Here is an 18,324-nt window from a genome sequence, read left to right as displayed (position 1 = left end):
AATCTGGTATTGTCTAGTTAATGATTTTTATTTTTTAATCTTATTTCTCTTCTGCTACCTATACTACAGTATAATCTGTCTTCTGAGCTAGATGACATTAAAACAAAAAAAAAAATCCATTTTCTGTCACCTTTGCTCTTTCCAGCACCTCTCTTAATCCAAAAGGGTAATGTGAAAGAAAGCTTACACTTAACACTGCAGAAGACAGATAGAAGCAAGGATAAGTTGCTGGCCCACAGGTTATTAATCAGCTGGCCTCTGGGGCATAATGTTATGAAGCTGCGTCATGTAATAAACAGCAGGCAAAAAGAATAATCTCCATTTTCTGACTCTGAAGTGCAGGCATGTGCTATAAAACTAAATTGACATCTGTTAGCAGGCTTGTCACATGGGTGGTTTTTTCCTGCAGAATCTGGAATAAATTAAATCTTAAAATAAAACTGGGAACAGAGAGGCTGCTTTACATAATTCCTTCTAATAGTGTGCTGTGAACCCATCATGCTGATTTTAAAGAGAAGTTCTTATAAGAAATGTTTCATTATCATTTTAATTGCAAAACTGTTGAATGCCACTCCATGCTAGGAAAGCTGTGTTTTTTAAAAGGTCCTTATGTTTTTAACTAAAAAGGGGGAAACGAAACCTTCCTTTCCTGATATTTTCACTGGCTGGAAAATAAATCAGGTTTTACCTCTGAATGAAACTATCACCGTCTTTTCCCAAGCACCTGGAGCCTGTTTCATGGGTGTGTCTGTTATGCTTGGGCATGTATGAAAACTGGCACTGCTGAGCTCCCCAGGCAGAAATGGCCAGCATGTGTGTGACCTGGAAGGATTTGCTCAGGAACACACATTCCCTCAGAGAATTCACTAATATGATAGCAGGTTCTCATCCTCTTCCTGTCAAAAGGCATTAACTGTTTTTTAACACTCATAAAGGAATTGCAGAGCGGCATGACCTTGCAAATCTGAGCTGTGCTCACTGAACATAACATTCCTCTACAGACCCATCATCTCCTTTAGGAAAGGAAGTCACACAAAGGGAAACCCAGGTAACCACATGGGCTAACAGCCCTCTGCTCCCTCAAGAAGCACTTGGTTCTCATTCCCCCAAACTTCTCAAAAATGGCAAGATTCTCAGACAAGTACGCCCACCCCTTGTACATAGCAACAAAGAAAAATGCCAGCACCCTGTGGACTGATTTCTTCCATGTGTGAAATCTTCCTCTTTTGTGGTAATACTAGGTCCTTTGAAAAATCTCGAAGAAGCCATAATCAGTCATCATTCACCATGAAATCACAAATCTGGTCTGATGAAAATTCCTTGCTCCTTTCTCTCACTAACACATGCTCATTTTTTTCCACAACATTCTCCAGTGGCAAGGGTTCAGATCATGCACCTTACGATAGGGGAAACTAAGGAATGGGAAACTCAGAGACTTGGTGGGGAGACAAAGGGGATGCTGCAGAAGCTGACAGTCAGGCTCCTAACCCCCTTCTTGTTTCAAGGGCTTTATGAACAAAAGAGGGTGGGGGATTTGCAAAGGGAAGGCTGAGCCACTTAAGTCCTTTCCACACACATAGGTTCCTCAAAGAGATGATCTTCACATCACCTGGGTTAGAGGTGGGTGGGGTTGGTTAAAAATGCTGGGCTCCATCCCAGAACTACTAAGTCACAATCTCTGGGGTTGACCCTGCCTGGGTGACATTTTAACCAAGCTCCCTTTGTGGTTGGATTCTTTGCTTGTGGTGTGTTATTGACATTGTTTTGGTTTGTTGTCCAGTGTTCCCCATTCTAATACGAGAGTCTAAGCCCCACACAGTTGTACAGCTGGGAGTGGTCTCCAGATTCCAGAGCACCGTGTACATACAACCTTGCCAGTCATGGCTTCTGCCCAGGGAAAATGGAAGGTAGAACACCTCAAAGAAAATACCAACCACAGCTGTGACGGTTAATACTGAGTGTCAACTTGATTGAATTGATGCTGCGTGTGACTGTGAGGGTGTTGCTAAAGGAGATTAACATTTGAGTCAGTGGGCTGGGAAAGGCAGACCCACCCTTAATCTGAGCGGGTACAGTCAGCTGCCAGCACAGCTAGAATGTAAGCAGGAGGAAAAACGTGAAAAGGAGAGACTGGCCTAGCCGGATGCTTCCTGACCTTGAACATCAGACTCCAAGTTCTTCAGTTTTGGAACTCAGACTGGGCTCTCCTTTCTCCTTAGCCTACAGACGGCCTATTGTGGGACCTTGTGATCATGTGAGTTAATACTTACTAAGCTTCCCTTTATATATATGTATCTATTCCATTGCTTCTGTCCCTCTGGAGAACTCTAACACAACAGCTAAAGCCAGATGTAGCTAGTTCTCTCATCAGATGGGCTTTCTACTCTATTGCAGCTCCATGTTAGTTAAATACTGAATGGTTTGAAAAACATTCAAAAGAGCCAAGACATTTAGCTACACCTTAAATCTCACCTTTATGGATGAATTTTGGCACAAAAAAAAAAGGAAAAAAAACTTCCTAAATGTTGAGTTCGGAAGTTCTTGACTCACTTTCCCAAGATGGCTTGTCCTTAGGGTCCACTGCAGAGTGACAGAGACCGAAAGATGTCTCTGCATTTCAAATTGCAATTCAACACCATGAATGACTCATTATTGCTAAATTGCCACTGGCTTATTTCACAGAAACACAGCACCTTCCTGATTAAATCACAATTCTGCACGACGAAATTGCCTTCAAATACACAGAAAGATAGACACCTCTCTTTGAAAAAGGAATTTAAACAAATTTAGAGAGAAATTGCCCTGGGACCTGAAAGAATCACCTGGACTTCCACCTTTACCACAGCATATCTGGTTTTCCGTAAGGGTTCCTGCCCAAGCATTCTGAAACATCAGGAGCTAAGGTCTCTGGACGCTCAGGGCTGCTGCTTGTTAACTCCAGGGGAGATTGTGCCCACAGATAAGGTATTCAAATGTTCATGCCTTGTACGTTTTATTTAGGGAGGTGCTGGAGAAAAAGGCCAACATGTATGCTGTCTAGTTCCAGAACGCTTGCTAGGTACTTGGAATGGGGATCCGTACAATAAGGAGTCTCTGCCGGTGAGGCACACAGCTCATTCAGGAACACAGAACTCAGAAGCAAGGCTCCGACTCGGGGGTGAATCATTATCTAAGACTCAGGCATGCCTGGACCTTGACCTGGTGTGGCAGACCGGCAGGGAACACTTTTATAAAAGAGCTTCCGTCTTGAGAAAAAAATGTGTTGTGGTACAACAGCTAGTACAGAAATCGGATACGATAGGCTGCATGGGAATAAAAACAATGAAACTATGACAGTGTCTGTCCTTTACACCAGGGTCTCAGGCTGAGGGCAGAAGGCATCAACAGGGCACAGAGTAGCCCAGTGCTTGTGCTCTGCGGGGACTGCATTCAAGTCTCAGCACTGCGCATGACTATGAAGCCATAGTCACGGGCAATGTGTTTCTCCTCTGGTCCTGTTTCTCCAAGTGTGGTACACACATTGTTACTCAAAGTACAGTTTCCCAGCCAGCACCATCAGCATCATTTTGGGTCTTACTAGAAATACAGAACCTCAGGTCTTACCCCAGACCTCCAGAATCACTACTTGCATGTTAATTACATTCCCAAGGTGGTTCATGCATACATTAAATTTGAGAAATAATGGTGTAGGATATGATTTGGAGGCAACATTTCAAAATCTTTCATTTGTTAGGTATTTTTAAAATGTATTAACAAACAAACCTAGGACAGTTGACTCACAAGTCTATGGACATTATTTGTTCAGATAATTCTAAGTAAGAAAGCTGACTCCATTTCAAGTTGATTTAAAGAAAAATATGAAGGTGAGATGCACCCCTTTCCCCCACGCCAAACACAAAGCAAAAATAGGGAGAACTATTTGAGAGGGAGAAAGAGAGGAAAAGAAACAAAAAGGACACAGCAGGACTCAAAACCAAGACGAGCACCTCCATGAATGAACACAGGGCGGTGAGCAGAATGGCAGGCCGGAAATGGCGGGCTTCCATCTTAGAGCAGGCGGCAGTGGTGCTGGGTGCGCATCTCTTACAGGAAATAGAAACTCAAGGTGCTCCCCTGAGAGAGCGGCCAGAGCCCATTCATTGTTTAAAGCCAGGGGCAGGAGTGGAACTCCTTGGCGGCAGAAAGGAGACTGAAACACACTAACAACCACTGGCTGGAGCTGTGGCATAAAACTAGCTGCTGGCCTAAGAAGACGGGAGGAGAGTGATAAACCCTAGCAAATACCAAATGAGCTGGACCTCTGATGGTTCAGTGTCTGAATAGTCCACACACCACTGGGAAGAGAAAGAGCCAAATGCCTAGAAGAACCAGGTCCTGAAGGTTACTGCAAACTCACTAGGCAGAGAAGGGCATGCCAAAAAGAAAGAGAAAAGCAAAACCAAACCAAAAACCTTCTACTGAAAATACGCCAGCAAGCCAAAATTCCAAAATACACACTGAAGTCAAAGGATAAGAGAAACAACCAACGCAATAATTAGAATGCTACTTCATTCCAAGATTAATTTTGTTGAAAAATCTGACAAAAGTTTAAAATAAGTATGTTTAGGATGCTCAGCTCAGGCAAGAAGAATATCAACTTTCACAAACATGCAAGCAGCGACAACACACTTTTAAATAAAAGCATGCAAAACTAGAAAAGAACAGATGGATAGGAAAAATACCAATTAGAAACCTTGGAAGTGAAAAATATAGTCTTTTTTTTTTTTTTGGTAAAAATACCAATAAATGGTATAAACTCTAGCCTGGATATAGTTAAAAAGAAAATTAAATAATTGGAAGCTAGTAGTGAGGAATTTACCCTAACATAGGACAGAGTGAATGAAAAAGTAATGAAGAGACAAGAAGGATAGACTCAGAGGCTCCAAAATACATCTAAAAGGAACTCCAAAAGTAGATAATTTTTTTAAAAAATGGATAGGAAAACATGGAAAATATTTTAACTGTTTGAATATTCACAAGGTACAAAATCAAAAGATATAAAGAGTACAGAGTTTCTTCCTCAGTCATTTAGTTCTTCTCCCTGGAGTCTCCCAGCATCACTAGTTTCTTGCATATACTTTCAAAAACAATTATGTGAGTAGTAGAATGGTGGAAATCTACACACACTCTTCTGCAATTTGCTTTTATTGAAATATAATTTATATACAATGAAATTCATACAGTTTAAGTATATTGGTCAATTACTTTTTTTTCAGACAGGGTCTTGCTCTGTTGTCCAGGCTAGAGTGCAGTGGCTCAATTGATCCTCCTGTCTCAGCCTCCTGAGTAGCTGGGACTACAGGTGTGTGTCACCATAGCTGGCTAATTTTTGTATTTTTTGTAGAGATGGGGCTTTGCCATGTTGTCCAGGCTGGTCTCAAACTCCTGGCCTCAAGAGATCCACCCTGCTCAGCCTCTCAAAGTGCTGTGATTACAGGTGTGAATCACCATGCCCAGCTAATCAACAACTTTTGAAATGTATATACCCATGTGACCACCAACATACTCAAAATATAGAATGTTTCCATCACCCCAAAAAGTTCCCTTGTGATCTTTTCAGTAAATCTCCAACTCTGCTCCCTCACCACCTGCCCTAGGCAACCACTGATCTGTTTTCTATCATCATAGAATACTTTTGTCTATTCTAGAACTTTATATAGAGAATCACATAACAGGTGGTTTTTTGAATCTGGCTTCCTTCATTCAGCATAAAGTCTGTGAGACTCATTTGGGTTGTATGTGTCACAAAGCTTGTTCTTTTTTATTGCTCAGTGGTATTTCATTCTATATGGATGTGTGGTAGGTATATGGTACATTTAAGAGATACATTCATACCGTAACTTCTCTACCCATTCACATGTTACAGACATTTGAGTTGTTTCCAGTTGAGGTTATCATGAATATAGCTCCTACACACTTTCAGTTACAATCCTTTGTGCAGACATATGTTTTCAGTTATCTTGGGTAAATATCTAGGAATGGGTTTACTGGATCAATTGGTAAATATATTAAGAAATTAAGAAACTGCCAACCTCTTTTCCTAAGAGGTTGCATTCCCACTACAAATGTTTGAGATTTCCAGTTACTCTATATCCTCGTCATCACTTAGTAACATCAATCTTTTAAATTTTAGCCATTTTGGTAGTTATGAAGTGGTATCTCACTGTGGCTTTAATTTTCATTACCCTAATAACTAATCATATTGAACATCTTTTCATGGGTGTTTTTGCCATCTGTATATCTTGTTTGGTGGGGTGCCAGTTTAAACTTTAGTTTGTTAATTGAATTGTTTGTCTCCTTATTTTTGGTTGTAAGAGTTCTTTATGTATTCCGGATACAAGTCCTTTTCTGATATATTTGTGATGAATATTTTCTCCCAGTTTTTATGTTCTTCACAATGTCTTTTGATGAGCAGGAAGTTTTGATCTTGATAAAGTCCAATTTGTCTTTTTAAAATTTTCTTATGGTTTATGCTAAGAAATATACTGTCTAAAAAATTTTTGCCTATGTCAAGGTTGTAAAGATGTTCTCCCATGTTTTCTTCTAGAAGTGTTATAATTTTAGCTTTTATGTTTAGGTCTATGTTCCAAAAATAATTTTCATGATGATGTGAGATTCAGGTCAGGTTTTACTTTTTTCCCTTACAGATAACCAATTGTTCCAGCACCATTTGTTGAAAAGACTATAATTTTTCCCATTTAATTATGTTGATGCCTTCATAAAAATCAATTAATTATATATGTGTTTCTCTTTTTTTTCTTCACTGCAGATTTTTTAAAAACTTTTATTTCCCTTTTAGGAGTACATGTGCAGGTTTGTTATATAGATAAACCTGTACCATGAGGGTTTGTTGTACAGATTATTTCATCACCCAGGTATTAAGCCTAGAACTCATTAGTTATTTTTCTCATCTTCTCCTTCCTCACACCCTCCACCCTCTGATAGGCCCCACTGTCTGTTGTTCCCCTCTATGTGACCATGTGTTCTCAGCATTTAGCTCCCACTTAAAAGTGACAACATGCAGTATTTGGTTTTCTGTTCCTGTGTTAGTTTGCTAAGGATAATGTATATATGTGTTTCCATCTCCAAATTCTCTTGGTGTTCCATTGATCTATATGTCTATCTTTACGTCAGTACCAGACTATCTTGATTGCTATTCCTTACATTGTCTTGAAATCAAGTAGCGTAAGCTCTCTAACTTTGTTCTTTGTTTTCAAAACTGTTTAGCAATTGCTTTGCATTGTAAATTCCCTTTCTTAAAAATGTATCTCAGAAATTGTTCCACATCAATAGATTAAAATTTGCTTTGTCTTTTTTTTAGTGGCTTCATACGTTGTCCATGAAAAGATATACAATTCTCCATTTAACTACTTCCACAGTGGTGGCTATGCAGATTGTTTTCTACCCTTTGCTATTACAAACAATGCTGCAAAAAACAATAACTTTATTCATATATCGGTTCACACATATGGGATATGACTGGGGGGCAAACTCACAGAAGTAGAATTGCTGGATTTGCATTTGCAGTGTGATAGATATTGCCAAACTGCCCTGCAGAAACGCTGTAGCAATTTATATTTCTGCGACTTTTTATCTTTGATAATCTGATGAAAACATTATATCCAACTATAGTTTTATTTGTCTTTCTCTTCATATGTCCAAGTTTTAATATTTTTCCATATAAGCCATCTGTATCTCCTTTTCTGTGAACTGTTTTTCATCAACTATTTCTTCATCCAATTTTCTATCTAGTTGTGGGTCTTTCTATACTGGTGAAGCCCTTCTATACTGGTGAAATTAACTCTCTGCTTATAAAATGAATTGTCAGTATTTTCTCAGTTTGTTATTTGTCTTTTAATTTTGTTTTTGGTAGTTTTACCATGTGGAAATTTTGTACGTAATCAAATTAATTATTCTTTTCTTTTGTGACTTCCTAACTCTAGGACTTTTTTTTAAGTCTCCATAGTTTTCTTTCTAATATTTTTATGGTCTTTAAAAAAAACTTTATTGGTTTAAATTTTTTGGCAAAAGCCATCAAATAAAGCTTAAAAAACATTTTTTAAATAAGTACCCATAATTTTACTGAAACATCCACCTTTTCTCTATGATTTGAGATAGTACCTTTATCATATATCAGCTCTGGAGGTATGTGGATTTATTTCTGGATTTTTAAAATCTTCCATTAATCTGTTTATCTGTTCATGCAATAGTACCATTTTTATTATTATAGTTGTATAAGAAGCTTTATTATTTCATAGGGTTAGTTAACCTCCTTTATTACTCCTTTATCAGAATTTGATTGGTTATTTCTGCTTGTTAATTCAATATGAACTCTAGAATTGGCTTCTTTAGTTCTGAAAAAAAAATCCTATTGGCAATTTTATTGGGAACATGTTAAATCAGTAGATTAACATAGGAAAGAGTTAATCATTATGATGTTGAGTATTTACATCAAAGCAGGTACTATGCTTTCGAATTCGTTCAAGTTTTCCTTTAAGTCCTTGAGTGGCTAAGTTTTCTTCTTGTAGACCTTGCACATGTCTCATTAAGTTTATTTTTAGCTTTACTTTTGTTGCTTTTGTAAATAAACTTTACTTCCTTTTTGTATTCTAACTAGTTTTTATTCACAAAAATGTAGTTAAAAATTTTTTGTATACTGTACTCAGACAACTCATTAAATTTTCTTATTGTTTGATAATTTTTCATTAGATTATCTTGAGTTTTCCAGTATACCATCATATTATCTTCAAATAATATGTCCTTCAATAATAACAATATCTGCAAATAATAAAATTTTTACCTCTTTCTTAATTTATCCTCCTAATTTTTTTTCTTTTCTTATTGTATTAGCTATTATCTTAAGAACTGTATTAAATAACAATGGTGATTACACACTGTATGATTCCATTTATAAACATTCTTAAAAATGATAAAATTATAGAAATAGAAAACAGATTAGTGGTTACCAGGGGTTAGGGAAGGAGGTAAGAGGAAGAAGGTAGGTGTGGCTATGAAAGGGAAACATGATCCTTGTAGTGCTAGAAATGTTCGTTATCTGTAATCTCTGTATCATTTCTTACAGGTGCACGTGAATCTATCTCAAAATGTGAATTTTTTTTTAAAGAGCTCTAATCTTTTTTTTTAATGGTAATGATAACAATCCTTATTTTTCCCTGAATTTAATAAGGATATTTCCACTGTTTCCACATTAATTATGATGTCAGCTCTTGGACTGAGATATACCAAAGTAAGAAGCAATTAATCCAAATATATCAGCAAAAACAATACATACAAATGGATTAAACTCACATATACAGATATATTTATTATGGAAATACTCATCCACTGCTTTCTATTGAGTTTTTTATTTTTTATGTTGCAGAGATAAGTGTATAGCGAGAGACAGTGAGACAGAGAAAGCAAATGTGGCAAAATAATAAAAAATGGTGAATCCCAGTGGAAAATATGTGAGGGTTCATTCTATTCTAGCAACATTGGCATTTGAAATTTTTTATGGGAGACAGAGCGAGACTCTGTCTCAAAAAAAATAAATAAATAAAAATAAAAATAAAAATATATAAAACTCCAGATAATAGTAATGTGGGCACCCAGGTTCAATGGGTAGTTAACTTTTGATGATCCTTATCATGTTTAGAAGGAATATAGAAATACTAAATAATTTTATATGTATTAAAATTTTAGAGTTAATTATATACTTTTTAAATCTAAAGGTAACCACGAAGAATAGAAATAAAAGCTTTAGCAAGAAGTTGGGGGGAGGGGGAAGTGCAGAAAGCCAAAGGCCAAATTTAAAAGAGTAGAAGTTAGTCCCAATATGCCAGAAATCCCAATAAACAGAAATACAAAAGCATTAAACACAACTATTTAAAGACATTCTCAGGTTGGGTTTAAAAACACAATCCAGACATATATTGAATACATTGCTCTTAGAAGCCATACATAAACTAAAACTATACGAAAATAATGAAAATAAAAGAATCTAGAATGTTATTTCACATAAATACTTATCAAAGGAGAGCAAGTATGGCAGAACTAACATCAGATAAAACAGAATTTAAGGCAAAAAATATTTCTAGAAATGAAAACTGACACACTATATACATATGGTCATATTTCTTTCCTGAAAGAGTATATTGTTTTCCGTTTCCAGCAGCAAAGTGTATTATTCCCAACAAGCATTACAATGCAGGGCAGTATCAATATCTTATTTATATTTACCAATTTGATAAGTAAAAAGAAAAACAAAAAGCGAGTCTTTAATTGCTTTTTCTTTTCTTTTTTCTTTCTTTTTTTTTTTTTTTTTTTTTTTTTTGAGAGAGGGGTCTGGCTCTGTCACCCAGGCTGGAGTATAGTAGAGCAATCATGGCTCACTGTAGCCTCCACCTCCTGGACTCAACCAATCCTCCCACGTCAGCCTCCTGAGTAGCTGGGACTACAGGCACATGCCACCATGCCCAGCTAACTTTTTAAATCTTATGCCCAACTAATTTTTTAAATCTTTTGTAGAGATGGAATCTTGCTATGTTACCCCAGTTGTGTAATTTCAAAGCTCATATTCTCTCAAATGTAATCATAGTGACCACACAACAAAACAGATGTTCTGGAATCAATGGTGAGCTCCCAGCCAAGGGAGGCAGAAACTGGTAGTCCTGTGAGGGTTCAGGTGGACACTGAGCCACGGCCTGGGTGGCGACAAGGGCAGATGAAGGAAGACACAGTTCCCTGAGCTGACAGGCAGGGAGGCCAGCTATCCCAGGGCGTCTGACCAGAGGGCCCCAGCCCCAGGGCCTACATCTGTTCTGCGTGGCATGTATCTGAATTAATTCTCAGCAGTTTATTTAATTTCTATACAGCACAGTATTTACTTTCTATACAATTACCCACAAAGCTGTTCAGCGCCTGGAGGCACCAAACAATAGTTCTCTACAACCACCTCTGAAGGACCAATTGCCTTTGAGTTTCACACAAAGCTCTCATTAAAAACTCTTGACTGGAACTAGCAATTTCCAGAGAAATCTCTGATATATTTACCCTGGAAAGAAAGAAAGAGAGGAAAAAAAAAAAAGGTTTTCTATAAAATTTACTAAAATTGTTAATAAAAACCCTTTGAGTTTACTGAAAACAACTGAGTGACTAATTCACACCAGGCATTCTGCTGGAGACTTTCACACTGTGTTCTCAGACCTACTTCTCAGAAAAAGCCCACAATTTTGGGCGTATCTTTGTCCTCATTTAACTGACAATCAAACTGAGTGCCAGAGAGGTTAAATGACTCGCCCAGCGTCAAAAGCCAGTAAGAGGACCATGCTTCAAACCAAGATTAATGAGCTTACACAGGGAAACCCTCAGGCAGCTCTGTTATTCAGAGTTATCAGCAGCATGGTTAAGACCAAAACTAATAGTTATAATTCCTCATGACCTAGCTCGGCTCATTGAGGATACTCTGAATGTAACAAAGACTTTAGAAAAAAACCATACATTATGATTAAAATGAGCAGAAATTTCAGATTCAATATTTCTAGTTGCATTCTGAAAAAACTGTATGCTTAGTTAACAATAACCACTTCTGCAAAGAGTAGACAGTTAATCATTTCACATAATGCTGGATCCAAGTGATATTATTCCCTGACAGACTGGGCTTCTGGTCCACATGCTTTTGCTGATGCAGCTGCTCTAGCCTGATGCTTTAGAACAGGCTTTTGATTTAGAGTTTGAAGTTAAAATTACCGAAGAGTTTTAAAAGCAGTACAAAAGCCATATGCATCTTTCTGTCACTATCTCAGAATACTGCTTCCATTTTTGCCCACATTTTTACTTGAGTGGCTGGAATTTAGGTGTAGATATACAGAATAGGAAAACTAACAGCAGAACAGGGAAATTATTACAAAACTATATGAAATAGTTTAAAGTTCTGAAATAAAACAGCTAAAAACGCTTTGGTATCGACACTCACTTTCAGAATAAATGAGTGAAGGTGTGAAGGCAGAAACGCTGACATTTGTTAGTGTGTTTTTTTCTATTTGCTTCCCCTGCCACAGCCACATCCTATCTACCATTATCTGTACATGCAGAAAAATGAAAACAGACCGAGCTTGCTACAACACACAAACAAGGTTTCCATTTATCTGGCCCCGTATAGCTCCTAGAAGCATTTTCCTAAGGAAAGCAATCACTTGCTGATGGGTTTAGTTTTGTTGTTTTTGTTTTAAAGCATTGACCCAAAAAGAAAATCTGTACGGAAGCATATCAGTATCTTTTAAATTCTTCAACAAGGAATTAAAAAAAAAAAAAAAAAGGAGGAAATGCATTCCTGGTAATTCTGTGCCAGATCACTTTCATTGTAAATATTTTTTTTAAAAATAAGTAGCCTTAGAAACATAAACATTGCTCCTTTTTAGGCATCATTGTAAATATTTCTGCTATCTCAGGAGCAGCATTGCAAAAGGCCTCATGCTTTCTCCTTAGCAGAAAGGTTGGTCCGCCGCAGCTCCCATGGAGCTAAACAAACACAATTCAGGTACGTACCTTGTTATCTAAAAATACATTTCCCATAGGAAATGTGGTTAGATCAATTATATCCACAGATCACTTTTTCAAAGTCTTATTTTATCCTCATCTTTACCAAATCTTTTGCTAAAATATTGGGGAAAAAAAAATAAGCAAAACGGCATTGAGTTTCTCTTTTTCTCCTACTCAGTCTTTTCTTTGAAGAGTGGTGCTGGAGAGGGCTAAGATGTAAAGAGCATAAAGGAGGAACAGCAAGACTCCTAACTGAACACAAAAAAATAAGTAGTTAGCTCTTTGAATAATCTAAAGTTGACATATTAGAGAATTAGGCCTGTAATTTTCAGCTGTAAAAAAAAGATCTACAAAGGTAACAAGCAGCAAAAAAGAAAAAAACAAAACCCTAAATAAGGTTCTGAAAAATGCTCCTGCTTCTTCCCACACATATGAAAAACATTAACAGCATGTAAAAAGGAGTTCTCTTCTGAGGTTTTACCCAAAAATCCTACCTGTGTCTCACTAAGGCTCCTGACTATTAAATGCCACCAGTTACCCTTGGTGGCAAAGTAAAATACAAATCAGTAGTTAATTGTGTGTTAAAAGAACAGCAAATTCTTTGAAGTTGTTCTTGAAGAAGCATGGGCTATCTAATTAAAGGATGTTTAAAGAACAAAAGAGGAGGAGGAGGAAGAAGAAGAGGGGGAGGAGGGAGAAGGAAGAGGAAGACGAAGAAAGGAGGCAGAGAAAAGGGAGGAAGATGGGGAAGAGGAGGAGGAGGAATAACAATGCAGGGAAAAACCTCTTTTTTTTTTTTTTTTTTTTTTTTTTGAGACGGAGTCTCGAACTGTTGCCCAGGCTGGAGTGCAGTGGCGTGACCTCGGCTTACTGAAAGCTCCGCCTCCTGGGTTCACACCATTCTCCTGCCTCAGCCTCCTGAGTAGCTGGGACTACAGGTGCCCGCCACCACGTCCAGCTAATTTTTTGTATTTTTTAGTAGAGACAGGGTTTCACCATGTTAGCCAGGATAGTCTCGATTACCTGACCTTGTGATCTGCCTGCTTCAGCCTCCCAAAGTGCTGGGATTACAGGCGTGAGCCACTGCGCCCGGCCTGGAAAAACCTCTTACTGAAGATCAAGAAGCCAACTCAAGTTTAAAATTGAGTCTCATGCACACTGTTTCTCAAATAGAAACACCCATTCTGACCTGTTCTAAACTACATGGCATCTCCGGCTGGGAATACAGACCAAAATAGCCAAACCCAAGAAAGACTGAAGATCAAACACAAGCCAACTGCACTCAGGAGAAATTCTCTAGTATCTGCCTACAGAATACAATTAGCTCGGGTATACTACACTAAAAATTGCTTTCAAAGAACAGTTCAAAAACTGGGTTTCTTTTTTGCTGTCTATTCATAATAAAATGTTTGCAGAGATTTGACATCCTTTGATATACTTATATAATTTGTAACATACATAATGTCCATTCAACTTTATAAAGTAAATTTTAATCAAAGCTATATATATTTTCTGTGTAGAGCCTAGCGATTCAAAATAGTGAGAAACACGTCACAACAGTGAGAAACATGATACACAAGCAATATCTTAGTAAGCATAACCCCGATTTCTTTTTTCTTTTTTTCTTTTTTTGTATTTGAGGTCAACATAAGTAGTTTGCTCTCTCTGAAAAGTGTAAGTCAGTTGCCAAATGAAAATGGTATTCTTCAGCCTATGCCAGAAGTAAGTTCCTTAGTCTTCTTGCCTAGTCTTGGACAAGACCATTAACATTACTCAACAGCAACTAAAATCTTCACATCAATTTAAATATGTCTATCCTTGCCAACACTTTATGTCTAGAGTTGACTCTATAAATAATGTTGGGTGATTAGTAAGATTAAAATTGGACCTTCAACAATCCAATGTCAATGTTGCTATTCTTGGTTTGCATTTTAAAAAGCTGATGGGTTTGTTCACTTTATTCAAGTAAAAAATCAAATGAAAACCTCACCTTGTGATGCCCAAATTCATTCAAAATGCTTCCCAGTTTTCTGGTGTTGCTATGTGGTTTTTGGGCAGCAACAGCTGGATGGGGATCCCGCCAGTCAATGGACAAGCGGTGATACCAAAGGTGCTGACTCTCCAGAATGTGAGCTGACTTGACACTAGGATCAAAACGATGCACTTCACATCCATTGTTAGCCATGCTGACCTCAAAATGGGTATCATCACTTCCCAGCCTATAAAGAAAGAGGATGGAAATCAACAACTAAAAATGCGATGAAGCAAAGTGCTGGACTGACAAGATAACACTTCCAAGGCCAAAGTTCTTAGTTATATCAAGCCTTCTCTTGTTTTAACCCATGGCTAATATACACATTCAATAAACTTTCTTTCACAAAAAAGTATTATTGCTTAAAGCTTCTGGATGAAAGATAAATTATCTGCTAAACAAAGACCAGAGAATCACATACTCAAACATGTAGATGCAACATCAAATTGGCTTTTTTAAGTGATGTAAATCACAGTAGCAATGAAACAAAGAAGACTATCCAATAGTCTTAGATTTTCTCAGAATATGTCCAAAAATATAAGCCCCAGGATTAGTTCTCTTGAGGAGAGGTGTGTTCTACTAATGAGGTAATTTGTCTCCATTCTAATGGCCACAGTGCTGCATATGCAATTTGACTTAAAGACAACAGCTGTTTTCTTAGAAATGTAATATATTTTTAAATAGTGCAGATAAGAAAAAAGGCAAATGTATGTGAATCTGCTGCATCCAGAACGCAAGAAGCAGAAGGTTCCCTCACCTAAATTCACACCAAAAGGGGAAGAAATTATGAATTAATTGTACTTAAGTACTCAATAGGTAGCACATCATATGGAAAATTATAAACTTACGAATATTGAATTGACTCAGAAATATTCCTTATTTAATGGTGCAAGGATTGTCACTTTGATTAAAGCACCAGTTTTTTGTTTGTTTGTTTTTCTTTTTGTTTTTTGAGACTGAGTCTCGCTCTGTTGCCCAGGCTGGAGTGCAGTGGTGCAATCTCAGCTCACTGCAACCTCTGCCTCCCGGGTTCAAGCGATTCTCCTGCCTCAGCCTCCTTAGTAGCTGGGATTATAGGCGCATGGCACCATGCCCGGCTAATTTCTGTATTTTTAGTAGAGACGGGGTTTCACCACATTGGTCGGGCTGGTCTTGAACTCCTGACCTCGTGATCTGCCCACCTCAATCTCCCAAAGTGCTGGGATTACAGGCGTGAGCCACTGCGACCGACCTAAAGCACCAGTTTTAATGTAAAACATGAAATTAACTGAGAATGATTTTTTTAAATGGTGATTATGGTTTCTCTGCCCCAAATACTGTACTTATATGTGATTTAGGATACCAAAATCCCACAGAGTAGCTACACTACTTGGCCGAACCTAAACGCAGTGCAGAAACACTTCAATCTAGTAGATTCTACTACAGCTGACCATTGAACGACACAGGTTTGAACTGCGTGGGTCCACTTGTAAGTGGATTTTTTTCAATAAATACAGTCAGCCCTCCATAGCTATGGGTTCCATGTCCACAATTCAACCAACATGGATCAGAAATACAGCATTGATGGGATGCAGGAGCCTACTGATATGAAGGGCCAATGTTTTGTATCTGTGAGTTCTACAGCCAGACTTGGTATTTCGTGGATTTTCGTATCTGTTGGTGGGGAGAGGGTGGCCTAGAACCAACTGCCAACCCCATACGGAGGGATGACTGATGATTGCATAATCTGGAAATACACAAGTTCAGCGGATAATAACTATTTACCTTATTTTAATTAACTAAAATAAGCCTTCGGTTCAGAGATCATCCACCTAGACAATTTTTTTTTTTTTTTTTTTTTTGAGATGGAGTCTGGCTCTGTCGCCCAAGCTGGATACGCAGTGGCATGATCTCAGCTCACTGCAACCTCTGCTGCTGGGATTCAAGCAATTCTCCTGCTTCAGCCTCCCAAGTAGCTGGGATTACAGGTGTGCCCCACCATGCCTGGCTAACTTTTGTATTTTTAGTAGAGACGGGGTTTCATCATGTTGCCCAGGCTGGGCTCGAACTCCTGACCTCAGATGATCCACCCTCCTTGGCCTCCCAAAGTGCTGGGATTACAGGCATGAGCCATGGCACCCCACCTAGACATTCTTAATACAGGCAGCCCTCTGTATCCACAGATCTGATTCACAAATTCAACCAACTGCAGATTGAAAATATTCAAAAAAACAAAAATAAAAATAATACAACATTAAAAATAGTAGAAATAAAAAGCAATACAGTATAACCACTATTACATGGCATTTACATTGTATTAGGTATTATAAGGAATCCAGAAATGATTTAAATGATGCAGGAGGATGTGCATAGGTTATATACAAATATTACACCATTTTATATCCAGGACTTGAGCATCCTAAATTTTGATCTTTGCAGTGGTCCTGCAACCAGTCTCCATGGGTGTGGAGGGGTGCTGATAGTCTCATTTGCCTCTTCCTCACCCTTCACCCAACTACACTGCTCTTTTTCCCACTGCATCCCATGGTAAGTCAGCCCTCTGATGTCCCTAAGCCATAGCTTTTTCAACCCTTTTTGCCTAAAGAAAATTCAGCACTCCTCTCACAAGCACTTCCATTTCTTCCACATAACAGATCTTGTTCCCTATTTTCTACCTCCTATTGAATCCACACAGCTCAGACCACTCAAGTCTCTGCCCCAGTTTTCCCCCAGTTTGCCATGATCAAATCTGATGTGGCAGATTGACTTGTTGACTCTGCTCCTTCAACCCTGCACCATCCACATTACTCCATGCTCATCATGAGAAAGAGTCTTTCCCTGTCTCTTGACTTTTTGGCTTGGCCATGTGCCTTGCTTTATGGAAGGAAGTGGGAGTATGCCAGTCCAGATCCTAAGCCTTGAGTGCTTCTGTTCTCTCTCTTACACTGTCATCATGATAAAAACGTACCCTGGAGAGTTTGCACTCCAGCCAGTCCGCTGGCCCTCTGTAAAATACAGAACCTCCCTTAGCCATCTCAGCTGAATACTATAAACACCTCTACGCAAATAAACTAGAAAATCTAGAAGAAATGGATAAATTCCTGGACACATACACCTTCCCAAGACTAAACCAAAAATCCTTGATGCAAAAATCCTCAATAAAATACTGGCAAACAGAATCCAGCAGCACATCAAAAAGCTTATCCGATAATTGGCCTTCATCCCTGGGATGCAAGGCTGGTTCAACATACGCAAATCAGTAAACGTAATCCATCATATAAACAGAACCAAAGACAAAAACCACATGATTATCTCAATAGATGCAGAAAAAGCTCTTTGACAAAATTCAAAAGCCCTTCATTCTAAAAACTCTCAATGAATTAGGTATTGATGGGACGTATCTCAAAATAATAAGAGCTATTTCTGACAAACCCACAGCCAATATGATACTGAATGGGCAAAAACAGGAAGCATTCCCTTTGAAAACTGGTACAAGACAGGGATGCCCTCTCTCACCACTCCTGTTCAATATAGTGTTGGAAGTTCTGGCCAGGGCAATCAGGCAGGAGAAAGAAATAAAGGCCATTCAACTTGGAAAAGAGGAAGTCAAATTGTCCCTGTTTGCAAATGACATGATTGTATATTTAGAAAACCCTATCGTCTCAGCCCAAAATCTCCTTAAACTGATTAAAGCAACTTCAGCAAAGTCTCAGGATACAAAATCAATGTGCAAA

At 38.2% G+C, this 18,324-nt stretch overlaps 2 protein-coding genes across 2 annotated transcripts in view; one reads left to right on the top strand and one right to left on the bottom strand.

Annotated features, from left to right (window-relative positions):
* Window positions 1-18,324, top strand: part of GTF3C6 (general transcription factor IIIC subunit 6) — a 1,097,326-nt gene that overhangs the window by 380,454 nt on the left and 698,548 nt on the right. The window lies entirely within an intron of this gene.
* METTL24 (methyltransferase like 24) overlaps window positions 1-18,324 on the bottom strand; it is a 113,924-nt gene that overhangs the window by 37,291 nt on the left and 58,309 nt on the right. The window contains exon 4 of the mRNA XM_050789118.1: window positions 14,570-14,798. Within this exon, the coding sequence (XP_050645075.1) occupies window positions 14,570-14,798 (229 nt within the window). The remainder of the gene's footprint in view (window positions 1-14,569; window positions 14,799-18,324) is intronic.

Source organism: Macaca thibetana, chromosome 4 (genome assembly GCF_024542745.1).
Source record: "Macaca thibetana thibetana isolate TM-01 chromosome 4, ASM2454274v1, whole genome shotgun sequence".
Classification (NCBI taxonomy): Eukaryota; Metazoa; Chordata; class Mammalia; order Primates; family Cercopithecidae; genus Macaca; species Macaca thibetana.
This window is presented reverse-complemented; position numbering and strand designations above follow the sequence as displayed.